An 18,511-nucleotide genomic window follows, 5' to 3' on the forward strand; every position below is an offset into this window, starting at 1 on the left:
AGTGTTGCTGTTAATCATTGACAAATGCCAGGATGAAAAAAAAAAACAAAATAACCAATCCAATTTTTTTGTAGTATATTTTAAAAAAAAAGTTCTTTTTTTTTTTTTTGCTTCAAAAATGTGGTTTGTGTACATTATGAACATGGCCTTTAAAGGGTTAAAAATATGGCAGTTATTAAGTATTTGGTATTTTTGTTTATGATTAAAGGTGATGAATGACAAAAAGTGTAAAATAGTTTTTAAAAAAAAACTGCATGAAAAACATTTTGACATGACTGCAGTACTGTGCAGATTATGAGCTTTATGTGGTTAAAGGACTTCCTCTGATACCGGAGGGTGAAGTGTCTCGACTCCTGTTGATCCATTTGAGTTTTGACACTTGATGTTTCTCTTTAACAGAACGGGAAACTGGTCACTGCAAGTTCTAACAACACGGTTCAGGTCCACACGTTTCCAGATGGAGATCCGGACGGCATCCTGACCCGCTTCACCACCAATGCCACACACATCACCTTCAACAGCAGCGGCACACGGGTCGCCGCCGGATCCAGGTAACCTTTGAGCACTCAGGGTTTGGTGTCCACTAATGTGTCTACCTGTTCAGACTGTGGACACAGTGGTCCCACCACCACCAAATGTGTCCGATTGTCGTCTTAGGTTGGATTAAAGTTGTTTGCATGCGGTCAGATTTAAATGCAGGTCTAATCATTTACATGCTCACTAATATTCCAATTTCTCTCAAATTCCCTAAAGATGATATTCTGATTAACCCATAAAGACCCAAAATGTCCACTGGAGACCAAAACCCTCTGTTGATCTAAACTGTCAAATACCTGTTAGTCCACTAATCTTATCAATCCATGTCAATAATTGGTGTAAAATACAATTCTTCATCTTTTCATGGTCATCAGATATGACCCATTTGGATATTCAGAGGATCCGTAGTTACCGTGGAAACATCATCTTCTACAACAGGGGTGCCAAACTCATTTTAGTTCAGGAGCCACATTCAGCCCAGTTTGATCTCAAGCGGGCCAAACCATTAAAATATCAGCTGTTGTGGAAAAAATGCTCTGCTCATTCGTGCTCAGAATAAAGAATGGTCATTTAGACGATCAGTGTCTTTGTCTTAAGTTTAATTGGAGCTCCAAGATACGATCATACAGAGGTAAGCTGTCGACATGAGTGTACTAGAAATTACAGTCTGACATTGTCTCTGATATGAAAACTAATAAAAAAATCATGATATCTCCTGTGCTAGAATGGAATGTCCAGAAGAGATAACTTCTGTGTGAAACTCCTGTGAGAAAGCATTTTCGAACACAGGTGTCCATGTGTCCAAGACCAGAGTGCAAAACAATCATTTGTTCAACCAATCTTATATGGAATATAGAATATATGTAAACTAGCCATTACCCAGCATAGTAACCTATAAATAATGACAACTTCAAGTTTTTAGCTTACCGGCCGACAGGCCGTAAGCTATTGTCATCTGTCGTCGTCTGTTGTCAGTTACAAAAATTTCAATCGTCTTCTTCTCCAAAACTACAATTCCGATTGACTTCAAACTTGGTATACAGCTTCTTTATGATGATGTCAACACAAGGTATCGAAATTATTTTAGTCTGGATCTGATTCTAGATTTGGTGCCACTTTGAAAAATTTCCCCATTATGAGATAGGAAGTGGATTGATCCAATAAATCAGTAAGTATCAATGGTATCAAGTTGGAATTTGAATTTTTTACAGATCTGATTGGAATATGACCGAAACATGGGCTATTTCTGTAATATAATAAATATACAGAACTGGGTGATAATAAATGGCATCTGGATACATTTCCCAAAGCTTTTAATTTGGCCGGTAAGCTACAGGGCCATTGGTCCTTTTTTTCTCTTTGTTTTAGTGCAATAAAAAAACACAAAATTATGAAAATATTTACATTTATGAACTGCTCTTTCACAAAAAGATGTTAATAACCAGAAAAATGGAAATTTCTGAAGAAAAAACAATATTATGCCTCAACTTGTCATTTGTACACATGCATTATACACAATGTTACACAAATATTTGGTAACAGGCATAGTGTTGTTAACATTTTCAAGTTTGGAATTTGGACCTTAAAAAGGAATGATTTCTACATCATGTGTTAGATTATTATTAACGACTTATAGATCTGATCTAAAAATGTGCAAAACAATTTCTAAAATATTGTTAAAACTGAACTTCATTTTCAGGTTTACATTTTATTTATTTTATTCTTTTACTTGAGATCACATTGGGCTGAATGTGGCCCCTGAACTAAAACCAGCTTAACACCCCAGACTGTTCCTATCTTCAGTGTCATTTTTGCACCGCAGGCCGCTTTGGAACCTTTGGAGGGCCAGTTTTGCATTGGCCGCATGTTTGACACCTGTGTTCTACAACACTGATTCACCAGTAAAACCCATGGAGTTGGATCAATGACAGTGGATGGAGACACTGGGTTTATGTTCAGTTAATGACAGATTTTACTGATAGTCACTTTTTCTTCAGTTTCCTTTGTTTTTGATAAAATAACCCTCAACTTTAATCTAAGCTTTAATGAACATCTACATGATCCATGAATTAAATATAAGAAAATACATGATGACACTTAAAAATGCAAAATACAAAGGGCAATATTAGAATAAACAGAGAAAACTTCATTTGGGAACTGACACAGAAGTAGCACTGGGTCTTTATGGGTTAATTTGGTTAAATGCTCAGTGAAAATAAATCTAATATTTGAAGCGCAATTTTAACAATATTATGTCTCCACTTTATCAGTTTTATATACTTGTGCATTATGGATCAGATCTACAAAGACAAAACATTTAGTAACAGGCAAAATATTGTTAAAATTAACACTTAATTTTCTTTAGGCATTTCAGTTTATTCACATTTATTAAAGGATAGTTTGTTCATGTAATATTTCATAATTTAATGTTATTTTTTTTACACTGAAATGAAGAAATATTTGGAGATGTCATTATTTGAAAGCATAATGTCATTATTTTCACATTAAACTAAGAAGAATCTTTGGAGTCATTATTTATGTTATTATATTATTTTACTTTCGATCATATTGGTCTGTTTGCGGAACCTAAACTAAAACCAGTTTGACATATGTGACTCTTAATATCTTCAGTGTAATTTTTGCATCCTGTGGACTGGATTGGACCTTTTTGACGGCTGGTTTTGGCCCAGGGGCTGTATGTTTGACACCCCCACCCCCCGTCGTAGTGGAATCTGCTGCTTTTATAATATCCATCAAACTCAGAATAATGGTGTAATTTTCAGACTCATTCGTTTTCCTCGGGTCAGTGAACCATATAACCCTGCATACATTGCTTCCCTGATCCAGCCCTACAGCTCGACTCGTAGCCTGAGGTCTTCAGGACAGCACCTGCTGATGGTTCCACGCACCTGTTTTAGCACACGCGGTGACAGGTCTTTTAACACTTTCAGTGCCATGGGCCGATTAAATGGGCTTTACGAAAACAACCTGTAAAGTGCCACGGGCCGATCAGATCGGCTTTGGAGAACACGCCATATTTGTGTACAAACAAACCATCCACCCCCATTTCTTTCTCACATTTCGATGACGTTCTTTCTGTGTCCCCCTTTTGAGACCAAGCAGACGGGAATTTGAGGTCACGCGACCGAATAATATTTTTATATCTTTTAATGTTTCTTATTCTCCGGTGTTTCATCAGAGGGAGCCCTCCATGCCGGGGGGCGGCTGTGGACTCCGGGGGCTGTGGCGCCTTCTCTCACTGGGGTCCGCTCCTTTCTGGTGGGTGGGGGTCCCAGTTGGCCCTCTCCCACTAGTTGGGATGCGGGGCTGTGTTGCTGGTGCCTGGTCGCCGGGGTCGGCGGCTGCATCCTGGTGCGGATGGCTCCCTGAGACAGCGCCTCCTAAATGGATGTTTTACTTTTACTTGTACATTTTTGTTCTGGTCTACCCGTGCTCAGTCAGTCTTCTTAAGTATGTGTGAGCATGTGGGTTTGCGTGTGTGTGTGTGTGTGTGTGTGTGTGTGTGTGTGTGTGTGTGTGTGTGTGTGCGCGGGTGAGCGGGTGGGTGTGGGTGGGGGGCGGTACTGATTTTTAAACTGATATGTAAAGCACTTTGTGCTACAGTTTTTAATGTATGAAAAGTGCTATATAAATAAAGATAATAATAATTATTATTATTATTATTATAAATTATGCAAATTACGATCAATAATGAATCGGCTGCGTCCGGTGCGTTTTGGATCTAATCAGCAATCGGTCAGATGTTACCGAGCGGTTTCCTGCAGGATTCTTCAAATATTATAAAAACGACGCGAAATACTGAAAAACGGCCAAATTCTGTGGCACTTTTAAGGCTTATTATCCCCTTAACTGTCTGGCACTTAAAGAGTTAAAGCTGTGGCACCACGTCTATGGAATGACCTGCCTCTACACCTACGGTCCATGGACTCTGTAGAGAGCTTTAAAAAACACCCCAAAACCCTCCTGTTCAAAAAGGCTTTTTATTCTCCCACCTGACCCAGGGCCACCACAAACTGATTACACTCTATGTATTCATCATAAAGTACTCCATGTGTCGTCGTCTTCCCCCCCCCCCAGTCTCTCTATATCTCTATCACTCTCTCTTTTCTCCTCCTTTACTCTCTCTCTTTAACCCCAACTGGTTAAGGCAGACGGCCATCCTTCAGGAGTCTGGGTCTGCTCCAGGTTTCTGCTGTTAAAGGGAAGTTTTTCCTCGCCACTGTCACCAATCACAAGTGTTTGCTCCTGAAGGATTCTGTTGGGTCTCTGTAAACTTAATTTGATTCTGATTTGAATTGGTAAAGCACTTTGTGACTCTGTCTGTGAAAAGTGCTCTATAAATAAAATTTACTTACTTACTTATAAATCGGATCAGAACCATAACCTGAGGTTCTGTTTGGTTCTGCTCTGTCACTGTCTTCATCTGATGTCAGTTCAACCTGTGAATCTAAATCCTGGGCAGAACGCATCTGTCTGTGTGGACGTCCGGTAGGTATTTGGACCCGGAGCCGGTGAACGTCGTTTCGGTTCTGTCCGCTTGGATCGTTTCCATGGCGATGCGATGTGGTGACTCAGCCCGCCGTGATCTCATTATGTCCAGGGTTGGTGTTTGTGTGCGCGGCGGACGTTGGGATGTGTTTGTGATGAGTCCTGATTGGACTTCAACGTGTGTCCGGTGTCGGATTGATTCGTCCTAAACAGGTTTATGTCCACAATAACAGCTCGGGCCACGGCGCCATATCGACGCCTCTGCTCTCATATTGATGGAAAAATTCAACCATCTGAGGCTGTTTAAGGTGGATTTATCCTCTGGATCGGGGGGGTCAAACATACGGCCTGTGGGCCAAAACCAGCCACTAAAGAATCCAATCTGTTCCATGAAATACAGGAATTATACTGAAGACATTAATAATGAAGGATGTTAAAATCATTTCTGTTCAGGTTCTACATTCAGACCAATGGGATCTAAAGTGGGTCAGACCAGTAAAATACTGTCATAATGACCTATTAATAATACAAACTCCAGTTTTTGTTTTTAGTGTCAAGAATTAACATTAAATTATGAGAATGTTTACATTTACAAACTATCCAAACAAAAAACATGTGAATAACCTGAAAAAATGGAAATATCTTAAGAAAAATAAGTGTAATTTTAACAATATTCTGCCTGTTACTAAATGTTTTGTGTCTTTGTAGATCCGACCTGTAACGCACATGTAAAAATAATAAGTTCAGACATAATAATGGTAAATATTAGTTTATTATTGTTCTCCTGTTGAAAAGGTCAAAGGTTATTTTCATCTCATGGATCAATAGTGGAACAACAGTGGAAAATATGACGTAAAGGGGCATTCAGGTGCAATTTTTAAGTTTGTAACTAGTAATTACCATAATTCCCATAGCACATGAAGGCAGCGTTAGTTCAGATCCAACAGGACAAATAAACCAGATAATGAAGGTGGTGAGAAGAGATGGACGTTTGTGGGTTTTTTTTCTCAAATGAATCCAGTTTCCTGTTGGAAAATGATGAAATTTTTTTATTTTATTTTTTTTACTTTAATCTCGGTTCTTAATCAGCTTCTCCTTTTCGCTCTCAGTGACTTCATGGTTAAAGTGGTGGACGTGGCCGACAGCAGCCAACAGAAAACACTCCGCGGCCATGAAGCCCCTGTCCTCAGCGTGACCTTTGACCCTAAAGATGAGTATCTGGTGGGTAAACCTGGTCACTGGTGTCAGAAGTGAAATTATTCAGCGTATTGAAGATGACTAAATATTGTAAAATCCATGTTTGTGAATGGTCACCGTAGTGAAGTTCAGTCTGGATGTGTTCCTTCTGCTCATTCATAAATAATAACATAATAATGTCTGTGTTTAAGGCGTCGTCGAGCTGTGACGGTTCAGTCGTGGTTTGGAACATCGAGGAGCAGGTTCGTCTGTTTCAGTTCATCAAACTAAACCGTCTGAGGCCTTTTCCTGGCGTATGTTGGACGTATTTGATGGGTTTTTCTGTGCTTCAGTCTCAGGTGAAAAGCTGGAACCTTCTGCAGAAGAGCAGTGACATCACCAACGCCACGTCTCTGTGTCGTCTGTCCTGGCAGAACCAGATGGCGAAGGTCAGTGACGCCACCATCTGTTTGAGCCACTGAACATGTGACCTGAACCAGACACCGAATCCACATAATGAACAACCTGCTAGTTTAGTTTTTACATCTGGTGTTTTTACTGAACTGTAGTTTAAGTCCTTGTCCTTTTAAAGTGGAGGCAAATCATCAGCAGGTGTTATAGGAAATTAATGTTAGAGCAAAAGTCACAGTAGAGTTTATTTATTTTTTCCCATTTATTTTGTCAAGATAATTGATTATTTTTAATTTTGCTATTTTATTTCATTGTGCACAATGTACTTGTAATAGATTACCTTTTTTGGCTTTATATATTATGAGAGAGAAGCTAATGTTAATTTTATTTGTAAAACTTAAATAGGAAATTTTGTGGGGGAAAAGCCCATTTAACATAAAGAGGATTTGAACAGGATTCCTCAAGTTTATCTTGTTCAGGTCTGGTTCTGGTCTGGTTCGGGTCTGACTTAGGTCTGGTTTAGGTCTGGTTCAGGTCTAGTGCTTGGGTCTGGTTCCGGTCTGGCTCAGGTCTGGTTCAGTTTCAGGTCTGGTTCCGGTCTGGCTCAGGTCTGGCTCTGGTCTTGTTCCAGTCTGTTTCAGGTCTGGCTCAGGTCTGCCTCCGGTCTGGCTCCAGTCTGGTTCCGGTCTGTTTCAGGTCTGGTTCCAGTCTGTTTCAGGTCTGGGTCAGGTCTGGTTCCGGTCTGGCTCTGGTCTGGCTCAGGTCTGGTTCTGGTCTGGTTCCAGTCTGTTTCAAGTCTGGCTCAGGTCTGGGTCAGGTCTGGTTCCGGTCTGGGTCAGGTCTGGTTCAGGTCTGGTTCAGGTCTGGCTCTGGTCTGGTTCCAGTCTGTTTCAGGTCTGGCTCAGGTCTATTCAGGTCTGGGTCAGGTCTGGTTGCAGTCTGGGTCAGGTCTGGCTCAGGTCTGGCTGTGGTCTGGCTCAGGTCTGGTTCCAGTCTGGCTCAGGTCTGGCTTTGGTCTGGCTCAGGTCTGGTTCCAGTCTGTTTCAGGTCTGGTTCCAGTCTGGCTCAGGTCTGGTTCAGGTCTAGTGTTCAGGTCTGGTTCAGGTCTAGTGTTCAGGTCTGGTTCAGGTCTGGTTCAGGTCTAGTGTTCAGGTCTGGTTCAGATCTAGCTCAGGTCTGGTTCAGGTCTAGTGTTCAGGTCTGGTTCAGATCTGGCTCAGATCTGGTTCAGGTCTAGTGTTCAGATCTGGCTCAGGTCTGGTTCAGGTCTAGTGTTCAGGTCTGGTTCAGATCTGGCTCAGGTCTGGTTCAGGTCTAGTGTTCAGATCTGGCTCAGGTCTGGTTCAGGTCTAGTGTTCAGGTCTGGTTCAGATCTGGCTCAGGTCTGGTTCAGGTCTAGTGTTCAGGTCTGGTTCAGGTCTAGTGTTCAGGTCTGGTTCAGATCTGGCTCAGGTCTGGTTCAGGTCTAGTGTTCAGGTCTGGTTCAGATCTGGCTCAGGTCTGGTTCAGGTCTAGTGTTCAGGTCTGGCTGAGGTCTGGTTCAGGTCTAGTGTTCTGGTCTGGTTCTGGTCTGGTTCCGGTCTGGTTCCAGTCTGTCTGACGCTACAGTCACTGTTCCACCTGGTCGTCTGTACCGTCACACTTCTCCTTTTCTGTTTGTTCTCAGTTTTTAGCCGTTCCCGTCGACTCGAAGGTCCACCTGTATGAACGAGGCTCCTGGGATCAGGTCGGGACGCTGTCAGATGATCAGCTGACACAGGTGACATCATCACTACGCACCTGATTGATCAACACTTTCATGATTCGACTACTGTTACGATACTGATCAGTCTGGTTTTAACCCTTAGATGAACAAACTCAGGTTGTTTTCCTGCAGTATCTGCACAATGACATGCTGTTCTTTCATATTCCAGATGTTCCCCAGATATTACGCTTTTTATCTTCTCTTAAGTCACACATGTAATTAAATAATCAACAGTGTGATTAATATTCAACAGTATTGTTTTAAACTCTTCACATACATTTTGATGGAAAGTCGCTTCAGTCTGATGGTTCCACAGTGGGAGGAGTTCTGAGTTCTGTGGGTCGGGTCTCATTCATCCTGTTCTTTTTCAGCCCATCAACGTGGTGTCCTGGTCTCCGTGTGGACGCTTCTTGGCCGCCGGCTGCATCGGAGGGTTAATGACGGTGTGGGACGTGGACAACCGTCTGTGTGTGGAGAGGTACGTCCAATAAACGAGCACCAACAGGGACACGGTAGAAACATACGTCAGGTTTCAGGAACAGGTAAAGAGTTTATTAGATATTAGACATTAAAATGTAAGTTATGAGGAGAGAATTTAGACCTGGGGGGTCAAAGTCAGTTTAGTTCAGGTTCCACATTCAGCCCAATATGATCTAAAGTGAGTCAGACCAGTAAAATAATAAACATAATGACCTAAAAATAATTACAACTCCAAGTTTTTCTTTGTTTTAGTACAAAAAACACCTATTATATTATGAAAATATTTACATTTAACAGAAAAAATGTAAATAACCTGGAAAAATGAAATTTCATGAGCAAAATAAGTGTTATTTTAACAATATAATGCCTCATCTTATTTATACATGTTCATTACACACAATGTTACACAAACATTTGGTAACAGGTATAATATTGTTAAAAATTTTGGACCTAAAATATGAACAATTTCTACAGTATTGCGTCTCAGTTTATTATTAACACAACTCACAGATTACAGTGGATCTACAAACACAAAACATTTAATAACAGGCAGAATATTAGTACAATTACATGTAATTTTCGGGTTGTTCATATTTGTTCAGGTTATTCACATCACATTTTATTGTTAAAGGATAGTTTGTAAATGTAAATATTTTCATAGTCTAATGGGTTTTTTTTTTTCCACATTAAACTAAAATGAACATTTGGAGTCATTATTTCTAGGTTCTATGATTATTTTCCTTTAAATCCTATTAATCTGTATGTGGAACCTGAACTAAAACCAGTTCCACACCCTCGACTGTTAATATCGTCAGTAGGGGTGTGTATTGGCAAGAATCTCGCGATACGATACAAATCACAATACTAGGATCATGATACGATATATCACGATATTAGGCCTGTAATGGTACACAAAATTTTCGGTTCGGTACGTTTTCGGTTTTGAAAGCCACAGTTCGTTTTTTTTTTTTTTTTTTCGGTACAGGAAGAAAGAAAGAAAACCCCTCAAAATGTCTTTAATGCGTTTATGAATTTTTGAACATTCTTCCCCCAGTTTTTGGAAACAGTAGAATATAGAAAAACAGGAATAATATAATTCTGCTGCTATAAATCAAATAGAAAATAAAATATTACTAAATGTATTTTAAACATTAGTATTGCACTTTTCCCTGAAAGGGAGTTTTGAACAAAGAACAAAAATCTAATCACAGTTCTGTCAGTTCACATTCTGCTTTAAAATAAAAAAAATTCCACATGAAGTGCAACATTAACAAGAGGGTAAACTGGTATTCTGTTACAACAAACTGAAGAGAAACACTGACAAATAAATTAACCTAGTTATTTATTTTAGGACAGATAAAGTGTTTAGGCCACTTTGTGTACGTGTGTGTGTGTAGGGTGCGATTTGTCAAGGGGGGGGGGTTCTTTTTTTTTTTTTCCCTTGGGGGGGGGGGTTATATATGGGGGTTCGGACCATAACTAACGTAATAACTAACGCTGGCGTGAAACGAAAGTGAAACTTTACATCCTTTCAACTCCTGTACAACTTCCAACTCCCGGGTTCTATTCTTCTATTATACAGCGTGTGTGAGTGAGAGAGAGAGTGAGCTAGTGTCAGTGTTTTAGAACTACCGTAGTTCCTAGGGGCCAAACAATGTCCGTCTTATTAACGTCTCTTTCCTCGTTGTTGTCTTTCACCTGAACCTGAACTGATCCAAACTGGACTGTACTGATGGTGGAGGGTCTTCAGTCTCTTCCCTTCAGGTTGACATCATATTTGTTGTTTTTTTTTAACCTTATGGAAGCAGCTATTTCATATTTCGAGTCATTGTGCATTAGTTCCATATGTTCGTGTGGAACTTGTGCGGATTTAAAGTTCCGCATCTAACGACGCCTTTCGTTCCTTTTTGTTTTTCTCAACATACTGTGCTGTTTCAGTACAGCTGTGTACCGAACCGAACAGGTGTGTACCGAAACGGTTCGGTTCAGTACGCGTACCATTACAGGCCTACACGATGTATCGTGGTACTGTTAAAAAGGCAATTTTTTATTGGTTTTGTTTTGTTATTTTGTTTTTTGTTTTTTTCTTATGATTATTTCCTGGAAGAATTGAATTACACCAGAAATATGCACAAATACGAAAGACATTTTTATTTGATCAGAACAGGATCTAATGTTATATCACAAAATTTTCCTGTTAAAACTTAAATTATATTTTACAGACACTACAGTTTAAGATCCTGATCAAATGTTCATATTCTATTTGTTGATAACTAATATCATAACATTATTTTTGTGCAATCGCAACAAAAGAACTAACATTATTCAATAAAAGAGCGTTAAATAATAATAAATAAAATATAAACAAAAAAGAAAAACCAAAAAAAACTAAAATGAACCTCCACAATATCTACATTTGAGTAAATACCTAAAAATATCGATACAGTACTTTTTAATATCGATACAGTATTGTGAAATGTCACGATATATTGCAGAACTGATATTTTCTTACACCCCTAATCGTCAGTGTAATTTTTGCATTTGTCAGATTCGTCCCGTGGGCTGAACTGGACCCTTTATTGGCCCGTGAGCCGCATGTTTGACACCCCTGATTTAGAGTATTAGCCTCTACTGTAATGTTAATCCCAGTTGGTCTGAATGTCTAATCCTGCTTCAACCAGGAACTGATGCTCATGTCCTAAGGGTCTGTTTATATTCTAGAGCAGGGGTGTCAAACATGTGGCCCGCGGGCCAAAACCGGCCCACCATAGGGTCCGATCCGGCCCGCAGGAGGAATTGCCAAAGTTCAAAAACGACATTGAAGATATTGACAGTCATGGATGTTGAGGTGGTTTTAGTTCAGGTAGCTGTTGTCTGATGGAGTCCGTTTGGTTACCATGGTTACACTGATACTACATATCCAGTGTGTCTTATCCACTGCAGGCAGAAACATGAGAAAGGCTTCACGGTGTGCAGCCTGGCGTGGCATCCATCAGGCCATCAGATCGCCTACACCGACACCGAGGGCAGTCTGGGTCTGTTGGATGGACTCAGCTCAGCCTCGTCCACCTCCAACAGCACCAAGGTGAGAAACCCCTCCCCCCTGACGGACAGGTACTGTATGGGCGGGGCCAACACTACCAAAGAACAAACCACACAGAGCACACAGATGAGTAATATGACGAGTAAATACTGAGCATTTTTAATTAACCTTATGAAGAATACCATCATAACAGGCCGATATTTCTTTGTTATTTTTGCAAGAAAAATGTCAGAAAAGGTCTTTTTTGCCATTTCCTTTAAGTGTCTGCCCATTAATTTTCATTAATATATGGAATAAATGCCTAAAACAGTGTGTTATAGTAAAAATCAAATTTACATTTATTATGAAAAACTGTAAATGTTTTTAACAAACCTTTCTGAGATTATAGAAATAATCTTTCATCTATTTTCCATGTGCTCAAACATTTTAGTTTGTCTGGATCATTCTGTGTCCATGTTCTTCTTATTTTTAATTCTTTCTAGTCATTTGGATCCTGTGATAGTCTGTGTTCACTTTCTGTCTTGTAGACAGAGCCCCTCATTTCACTGACAAAAACCTCCATCATCTGATTCAAATACAGACACTGCATCTGTGTATGCCCTGGACAGCTCTGCATATAGATTTATTACATATTTACAGGAATTCACCGCTAAAACCTCGCTAAAATGCTGCTAACAATAGAAGAAGTCTTCCATCTCTCTCTCACTGACTGCACTCTGCTGCTCTCTGCTCCGCCCACTTCCACCCCTCCCCCTCAGCCAATGCAGACCTCTACCATAATGTGTTATAGTCCAACTAGTGCATTGACCCGTGGGGATCCACAGGTTCTAGATGTGGTAGTTTTTATGCTGTTGTGTATTCGTACATGCTGTACTGCATTCGTCCAGCAGTCACCGCCAAAGCGTTCTGGCCATAGCAACGTGATTATGAGGCTGTTGTATTCTAAAATTACTAATATCTCCCAAAAAATTGGTCCTATCAACTTGCTGTTTTCACTAGTCTGTCCCTTGACCAAAATACATAAGTATGACAAACTGCAGCAGTCAGCTCTGTACGGATTTAGTGTGAACCCCCCCCCACCACCACCACCACCACACACACACACACACACACAGAAGCCACTTGGCTTTTGTATAGATAAAAAGAACCCAATCTCAGCTTTCAGATGTACTTTGAATGTTGTCAATAGTACAAACAGTTCAGGAGTTACAATAATTTGAATGACAGTGAATGTAGAAATGCGTCACTGGAGACACAGTCGTCTTTAAAGGGTTAAATACAGATGGAATGTAGCATAAACTGAACCTGTTGGACTGTTTCAGGCTCCAATAAACAAACCTGTGAAAAACTATGATGACCTATTTGATGATGATGATGACCAACTCATGGATGAAGGACTGAGCGACACCAACACTCCGGTGAAGAAGCCGACAACAACAACAGCTGATGAAGATGATGATGACGATGATTATCTGATGCCTGCAACGGGTCGAGTCAGAAACAGAGGGACGTTTCTGGATGACGACAACTCGATGGGTGAGTGAAAGGTCCAGGGTCTGGTCCAGGATCAGGTGCAGGAATGATCAGTCGTCATAACGGGGATTTTTCTGAATAATTCTCAGTGTAATGATGATTATTGTGAATAACTGACTGTGATTGTAAAAGGGCAGAGTCTTGTGCAGCTGGGCAGGGCTATGAGTAAACTCTACCAACTTTTTTCCACTTATTGGTCACCATATTACCTGTTTCAGTCTAAAAAAAGTGATCATTTAGTAATGAGTGGACTGTAATAGAGTAAATAAATGGATTTATTTTAGTCATTTTGAAGTCAGTCTTCAACTCAGTCTTAAATTTTCATCTAATTTTGTTCCTTTTTTTTGTTGCAGTGGTAAAGTTTAATGATACTTCAAGTATTTAAATGAAATGATCTTGTTTCAGTAAGTTCCATTCATGTGTTATGAACTATCTATACTACTTATATGCATTTTGTCCACTTTCAAAGGTGTCAGTAGTAAAGCCAAAATAAATGACGATAAAATGACACATTATTATTAAATAGATTTTCTTGAAAAATTAATCAAATGTACTAAGATTATTTAACTAAGATTATTTTTTTGTTTTTACACATGCACATTCTTTTGTGGCAGTTTATTCTGTTGCTGCCTTGACCAGTGAATTTCCCTGTTGTGGGACCAATAAAGTCTCTAATCTAATTTAATGTAATCTAATTTAATTAACCCTTTAACCCCTGACGTGTCTGTGGTGATCGTTCTGAATGTGTGATTTATTTTAAATATTCATAAAGATTCACAACCATTTGCTCAATAGGAAAAATTTCAAATTGTGCTGATAGAATAGACCTTGTTTTGTCCATAGACATCTGAGCATGCTCAGTTCACCCCCCACCGCCTGTGGAATGTGGGGTAAAACACAGAGCAGTGAGTGAGACCGACTCACTATAAAAATAGATGGTTTGGGCTTTTTTTTTTTTTTTTTTTTCAAACACTGTTTTTGTTTTGTTTTTTTACCCTTGGCCACACTGGCTGCAGAGTATTGTCATCAGATGGTTGTCTGTCCATGTGTCCGTCCGTCCATCCGTCCAAAAACTTTGGCGTGTGCTGATAAGTCAGGCCACTGGGGGCAGTAATGTGCCTGATAAGTCAGGCCCAGGATTTTCAAGGGCATGTATACTGAACAACAAAAGAAACGCAAGTTTTGGTCGTTAATTTAGGCAAGAGTTCAGCTGTCCTGTTGAGTTGTCAACTGAGATGCACATTAAAATAAGTGAGTTGTAACCATTGGAGCGTGTGTTTGCAGGCAAACACGACCACGAGTGGTGTTGAGCACGTGTACAAAGTATCGGAGGTGCGGTACGTTTTGAGTGATATGGTAGTGGGAGCAACAAATGGGAGTGGCAATTCCCTTTGTTTATCCGGGGGCTATAAAAAGAAATGGTAAGATTCAAAAGTTACTGCATTACCACGATGCCTCGCCTTAACGATAATCTGAGAGAACGCGCTATTGGTATGCTTGATGCTGTTTTAACGGCTCGCAACGTTGCCAGACGTCTGCAAGTGCACGAGTCCACCATCAGTAGGCTGAGGACACGATTCCGTGACACAGGGACCACTCGGGACAGACCAAGATCCGGAAGACCACGTGTGACCACCCGTAATCAGGATCGCCATATTCGCTTGGCCCATCTCCGTGACCGTCAACTCAGTGCTACAAGGACAGCAAGAGAGACCCACTGTAAATTTCACAGCTGGATATAAATATCTCATATGAAACCAATATTTATAATAAAACTCCCATATAAACCAATACCGAAACATACTTGCTTTTCTTTTGTTGTTCAGTATATGTTATGTTTTGTTTTTCCTGTTGTTTCCAGTGTTGTGGGGATTTTCCTTTATTTTTTTACTGTTTTCACGGAGTTTTGACTGTGGACCTACTTTATGGAGTTAAACAGGTGTCAAAAAGCAGCTGGACTGATTTATTTAAAAAATAGAGCCCAAAACGAAAAATACTGGGCCAAAAGTCAAATCCTTGTTCAGTGTTTTTCCAGTTCACAGTTGATGTTCAACATCCTAAATCTTTTATTGATGTCCATTCTGAGTGGCTCAGGGGTTGAAGGGTTAACATGTGAATCTTTACCTGGAATCAGGGCTCAGGGGTTAAAGGGTTAACCCTCTTGTGTTTCCTGGTCTTTCCTGACCCCCCCCCCTTCCTCTAAACTCACTGATCTTGTGTTTTTGTCTCAGACACCGGTTCTCTGAGGCTCGGTCAGGATAAAGATGGTGATGATGACGCCAGCAGCGCCGTGGTCCCGGCGGCAGCGCCCCCCCAGATACCTCTGCGCCCCATCTACGAGGGGCCCCTGCCCACCCCTCCTCAGAAGGCCTTTCAGCCCGGATCCACACCTGCACACCTCACACACCGATTCATGGTGAGACACTGGGAGGATGGTAGGAAAAAAAGTCTTTATTTGATGCCAACGTAGTGTTTACTGGTATTTTAACACGTTCTCATTTTTATTTAGATCAGATCTGTGTCCTTTTTAAATGCGCAGTGACAAATCACATGATGTCGAAGCAGCGTCGTTCTTTTATGATGAACCTAGTTTTAACATCAGTGGGATTTTAAGGCAGAAAATCACCATGATCGAAGACGAAATGCTGTGTTTACGTCAAGGCCTTATTTTTTAACAGATAAGAACTCACAAAAAAAGACTAAGACACTTTTATACTGGATAGTAAAAATTCGTAAAGAAAAAATAAGCTGCAAAATTAATGAAAAAGAGACAAAATTAATTTAAAAAAGAACAAAATAGGCAAGAAAAATGACAAAAAATACACATAAATAAGTAGCACAATGAACTGGATGGATAGACTGATAACAAAATTAATAAAAATGACAAATATAAGCAACAAAGTGAGTAAAAAAATGACCAGAGTAAGGAACAAAATGGACAAACATAAGCATCAAAAGTAAGTAATAACCACAAAATCAGCAAAATCTGTGAAAAATGAACAAAATGAGACAAATGTAATAAAAACTGAATCAAAATAAGCAAGAAAAGTGAACAGAAATAAATGGCACAAAAATAGATAAATGGATAGATAATTAATTCATGGAAAAAATGTTGGATTGATAGATGGATAATTAACAAAATGGACAAACATAAGCATCAACATGAATAAAGACAAAAATTAAGCTGCAAAATCAATGAAAAATTAAAAAAAAAAAAAAGACAAAATTAATTAAAAAATTACAAAATGGGCATAAAATTTCATTGCATTGACTTTCGAAAACACAAATAAAATAAATCCAGTTTGTTAAACATAAGAAGTTTAGTGTGCATATAGTTAAAAATCAGTTTAAAAGACTCTAAAATAGTTCCAGCTGTGGTTTTAATGTTGTTTCATTCCCGTGTTTGTGTCTGACTTCCTTTTATTCAGAGTTCAGAAGTCTTTTGTGTTGAAGGATGAAAGTGTTGCAGGAGTTTCCATGTCAGACGTTTACAGTTACAGCACAGGGTGACATTTACAGACCATAATATTATTGCCTAGAGACAAACAACAGTCACACTAGAGGACAAACAAAGACCGTAACAGATTAGACAATTATGAGACTAAGCGGTGATAAGAACAGTACAGGGACACAGCTTTATCAGTTTAAGGCACATTTTCATAAAATGCCAAAGCAAAAGTGAAATAAGGTCAAAAATAGAAAAAAGAAAATGCAAAGGACACGTTTCCATAAAATGTGAAATATGGTTGAAGACTGATCTGATGTAAAACAGGGATGTACAATAATAACATAATAACCAATAAATAACTGCTAATGTTTATTGTTGTTTTCGTGCAATTTTAACAATATTTACCTCAGTTTATCTTTTTCACATGTACATTATAACTTGCACTTAACATTTGGAGTTCTGATTATTGACAGGTTATGACCCCGCCCCCTGAAACGGAGGCAAGGGGTAATGTTTTGGGTTTGGTTTGTTTCAATGTTAAACACTTTAGCTGCAAAACTATTGGTTGAATTTAGACCTAATTGGGTTTATAGATTGCCAGTGACCCAGAACAGATGTGATTACATTTTGGGAAAAAGAGGTCAAAGTTCACATTTTTTATGAATTTTTTTAAATCTTTTTTTTTTTCCTCCCATTTACTTAAAATGGGTGAAATTTCAAATGCCTATAAAAACATCAGTTTTGTTTCTATTTGCTTCAAACTTGGCACATATATAGAGGTAACTGATATGATGACATCAGCACACACACAAACATGATGACATCGGCTGGATCGATGCCAAAATAAGATACAATATATGCGAGGGGCGGGGTTTGTTGTGCCTGGAACCACTTTTTTTTGTCATTTAAGTTTTGTTAATTTTTTATCATATTTTCAGTCCTTTACAAAAAGGAAAAAAACTGAGAAAAAAGAAAGACAAAAAGGAAAGCAAAAAACAAAACAACCCACAACTTAAAAAGGCAGCTGCAAACCACCCCTAGCACCCCAATCCCAAACAATTCTTACACCCCCCCCCCCCCCCCCCCCACACACACACACACACACACACACCTTCTATAAGATGTTGCCCTCGTAATATGAGCCATAAACATTTGCCATATCTGACTCTTTTTATTTGAAACCTTTTTCACCCTGGAAAGCATATTTTCAAAGGCAGAACCTGGCACCACTTGTTCTTTTATTTCACTGGTCTGATCCTCTTGAAAATGATAAGCAATTGTAGATGAGTTTGACGCCTTTGATTGTTCATATCTTCAGTGTAATTTTTACATTTTATAAATTCATCCACGGGCTGGATTGGACCCTTTGGCGGGCCGGTTTTGGCCCACAGGCCGCATGTTTGACACCCCTGATGTAACGTGTTCCTCAGATGTGGAACTCGGTGGGAATTATCCGAGGTTACAATGACGAGCAGGACAACGCCATCGACGTGGAGTTCCACGACACGGCCGTGCACCATGCCATGCACCTCACCAACTCACTGGGCCACACCATGGCTGACCTTTCCCAGGAGGCCGTGCTCCTGGCCTGTCCCAGCACCGAGGAGCTCGCCAGGTACCACCCGCCCCA

The 18,511-nt window shown here is 39.7% G+C and overlaps 1 protein-coding gene across 3 annotated transcripts in view; it reads left to right on the top strand.

Moving 5' to 3' along the window:
* LOC115437787 (WD repeat and HMG-box DNA-binding protein 1-like) overlaps positions 1-18,511 on the top strand; it is a 38,484-nt gene that overhangs the window by 1,749 nt on the left and 18,224 nt on the right. For all 3 annotated transcript variants that reach the window (XR_003937982.1, XM_030161133.1, XM_030161142.1), the window contains exons 4-13: positions 400-551; positions 6,156-6,267; positions 6,435-6,485; positions 6,576-6,671; positions 8,300-8,392; positions 8,749-8,855; positions 11,801-11,942; positions 13,223-13,436; positions 15,665-15,849; positions 18,312-18,496. Coding sequence is in view for 2 of the 3 variants with exons in the window: in XM_030161133.1 (XP_030016993.1) it covers positions 400-551; positions 6,156-6,267; positions 6,435-6,485; positions 6,576-6,671; positions 8,300-8,392; positions 8,749-8,855; positions 11,801-11,942; positions 13,223-13,436; positions 15,665-15,849; positions 18,312-18,496 (1,337 nt within the window). In the remaining variant the exon portion in view is untranslated. The remainder of the gene's footprint in view (positions 1-399; positions 552-6,155; positions 6,268-6,434; positions 6,486-6,575; positions 6,672-8,299; positions 8,393-8,748; positions 8,856-11,800; positions 11,943-13,222; positions 13,437-15,664; positions 15,850-18,311; positions 18,497-18,511) is intronic.

The sequence above is a fragment of the Sphaeramia orbicularis genome, chromosome 3 (genome assembly GCF_902148855.1).
Source record: "Sphaeramia orbicularis chromosome 3, fSphaOr1.1, whole genome shotgun sequence".
Taxonomy (NCBI): domain Eukaryota; kingdom Metazoa; phylum Chordata; class Actinopteri; order Kurtiformes; family Apogonidae; genus Sphaeramia; species Sphaeramia orbicularis.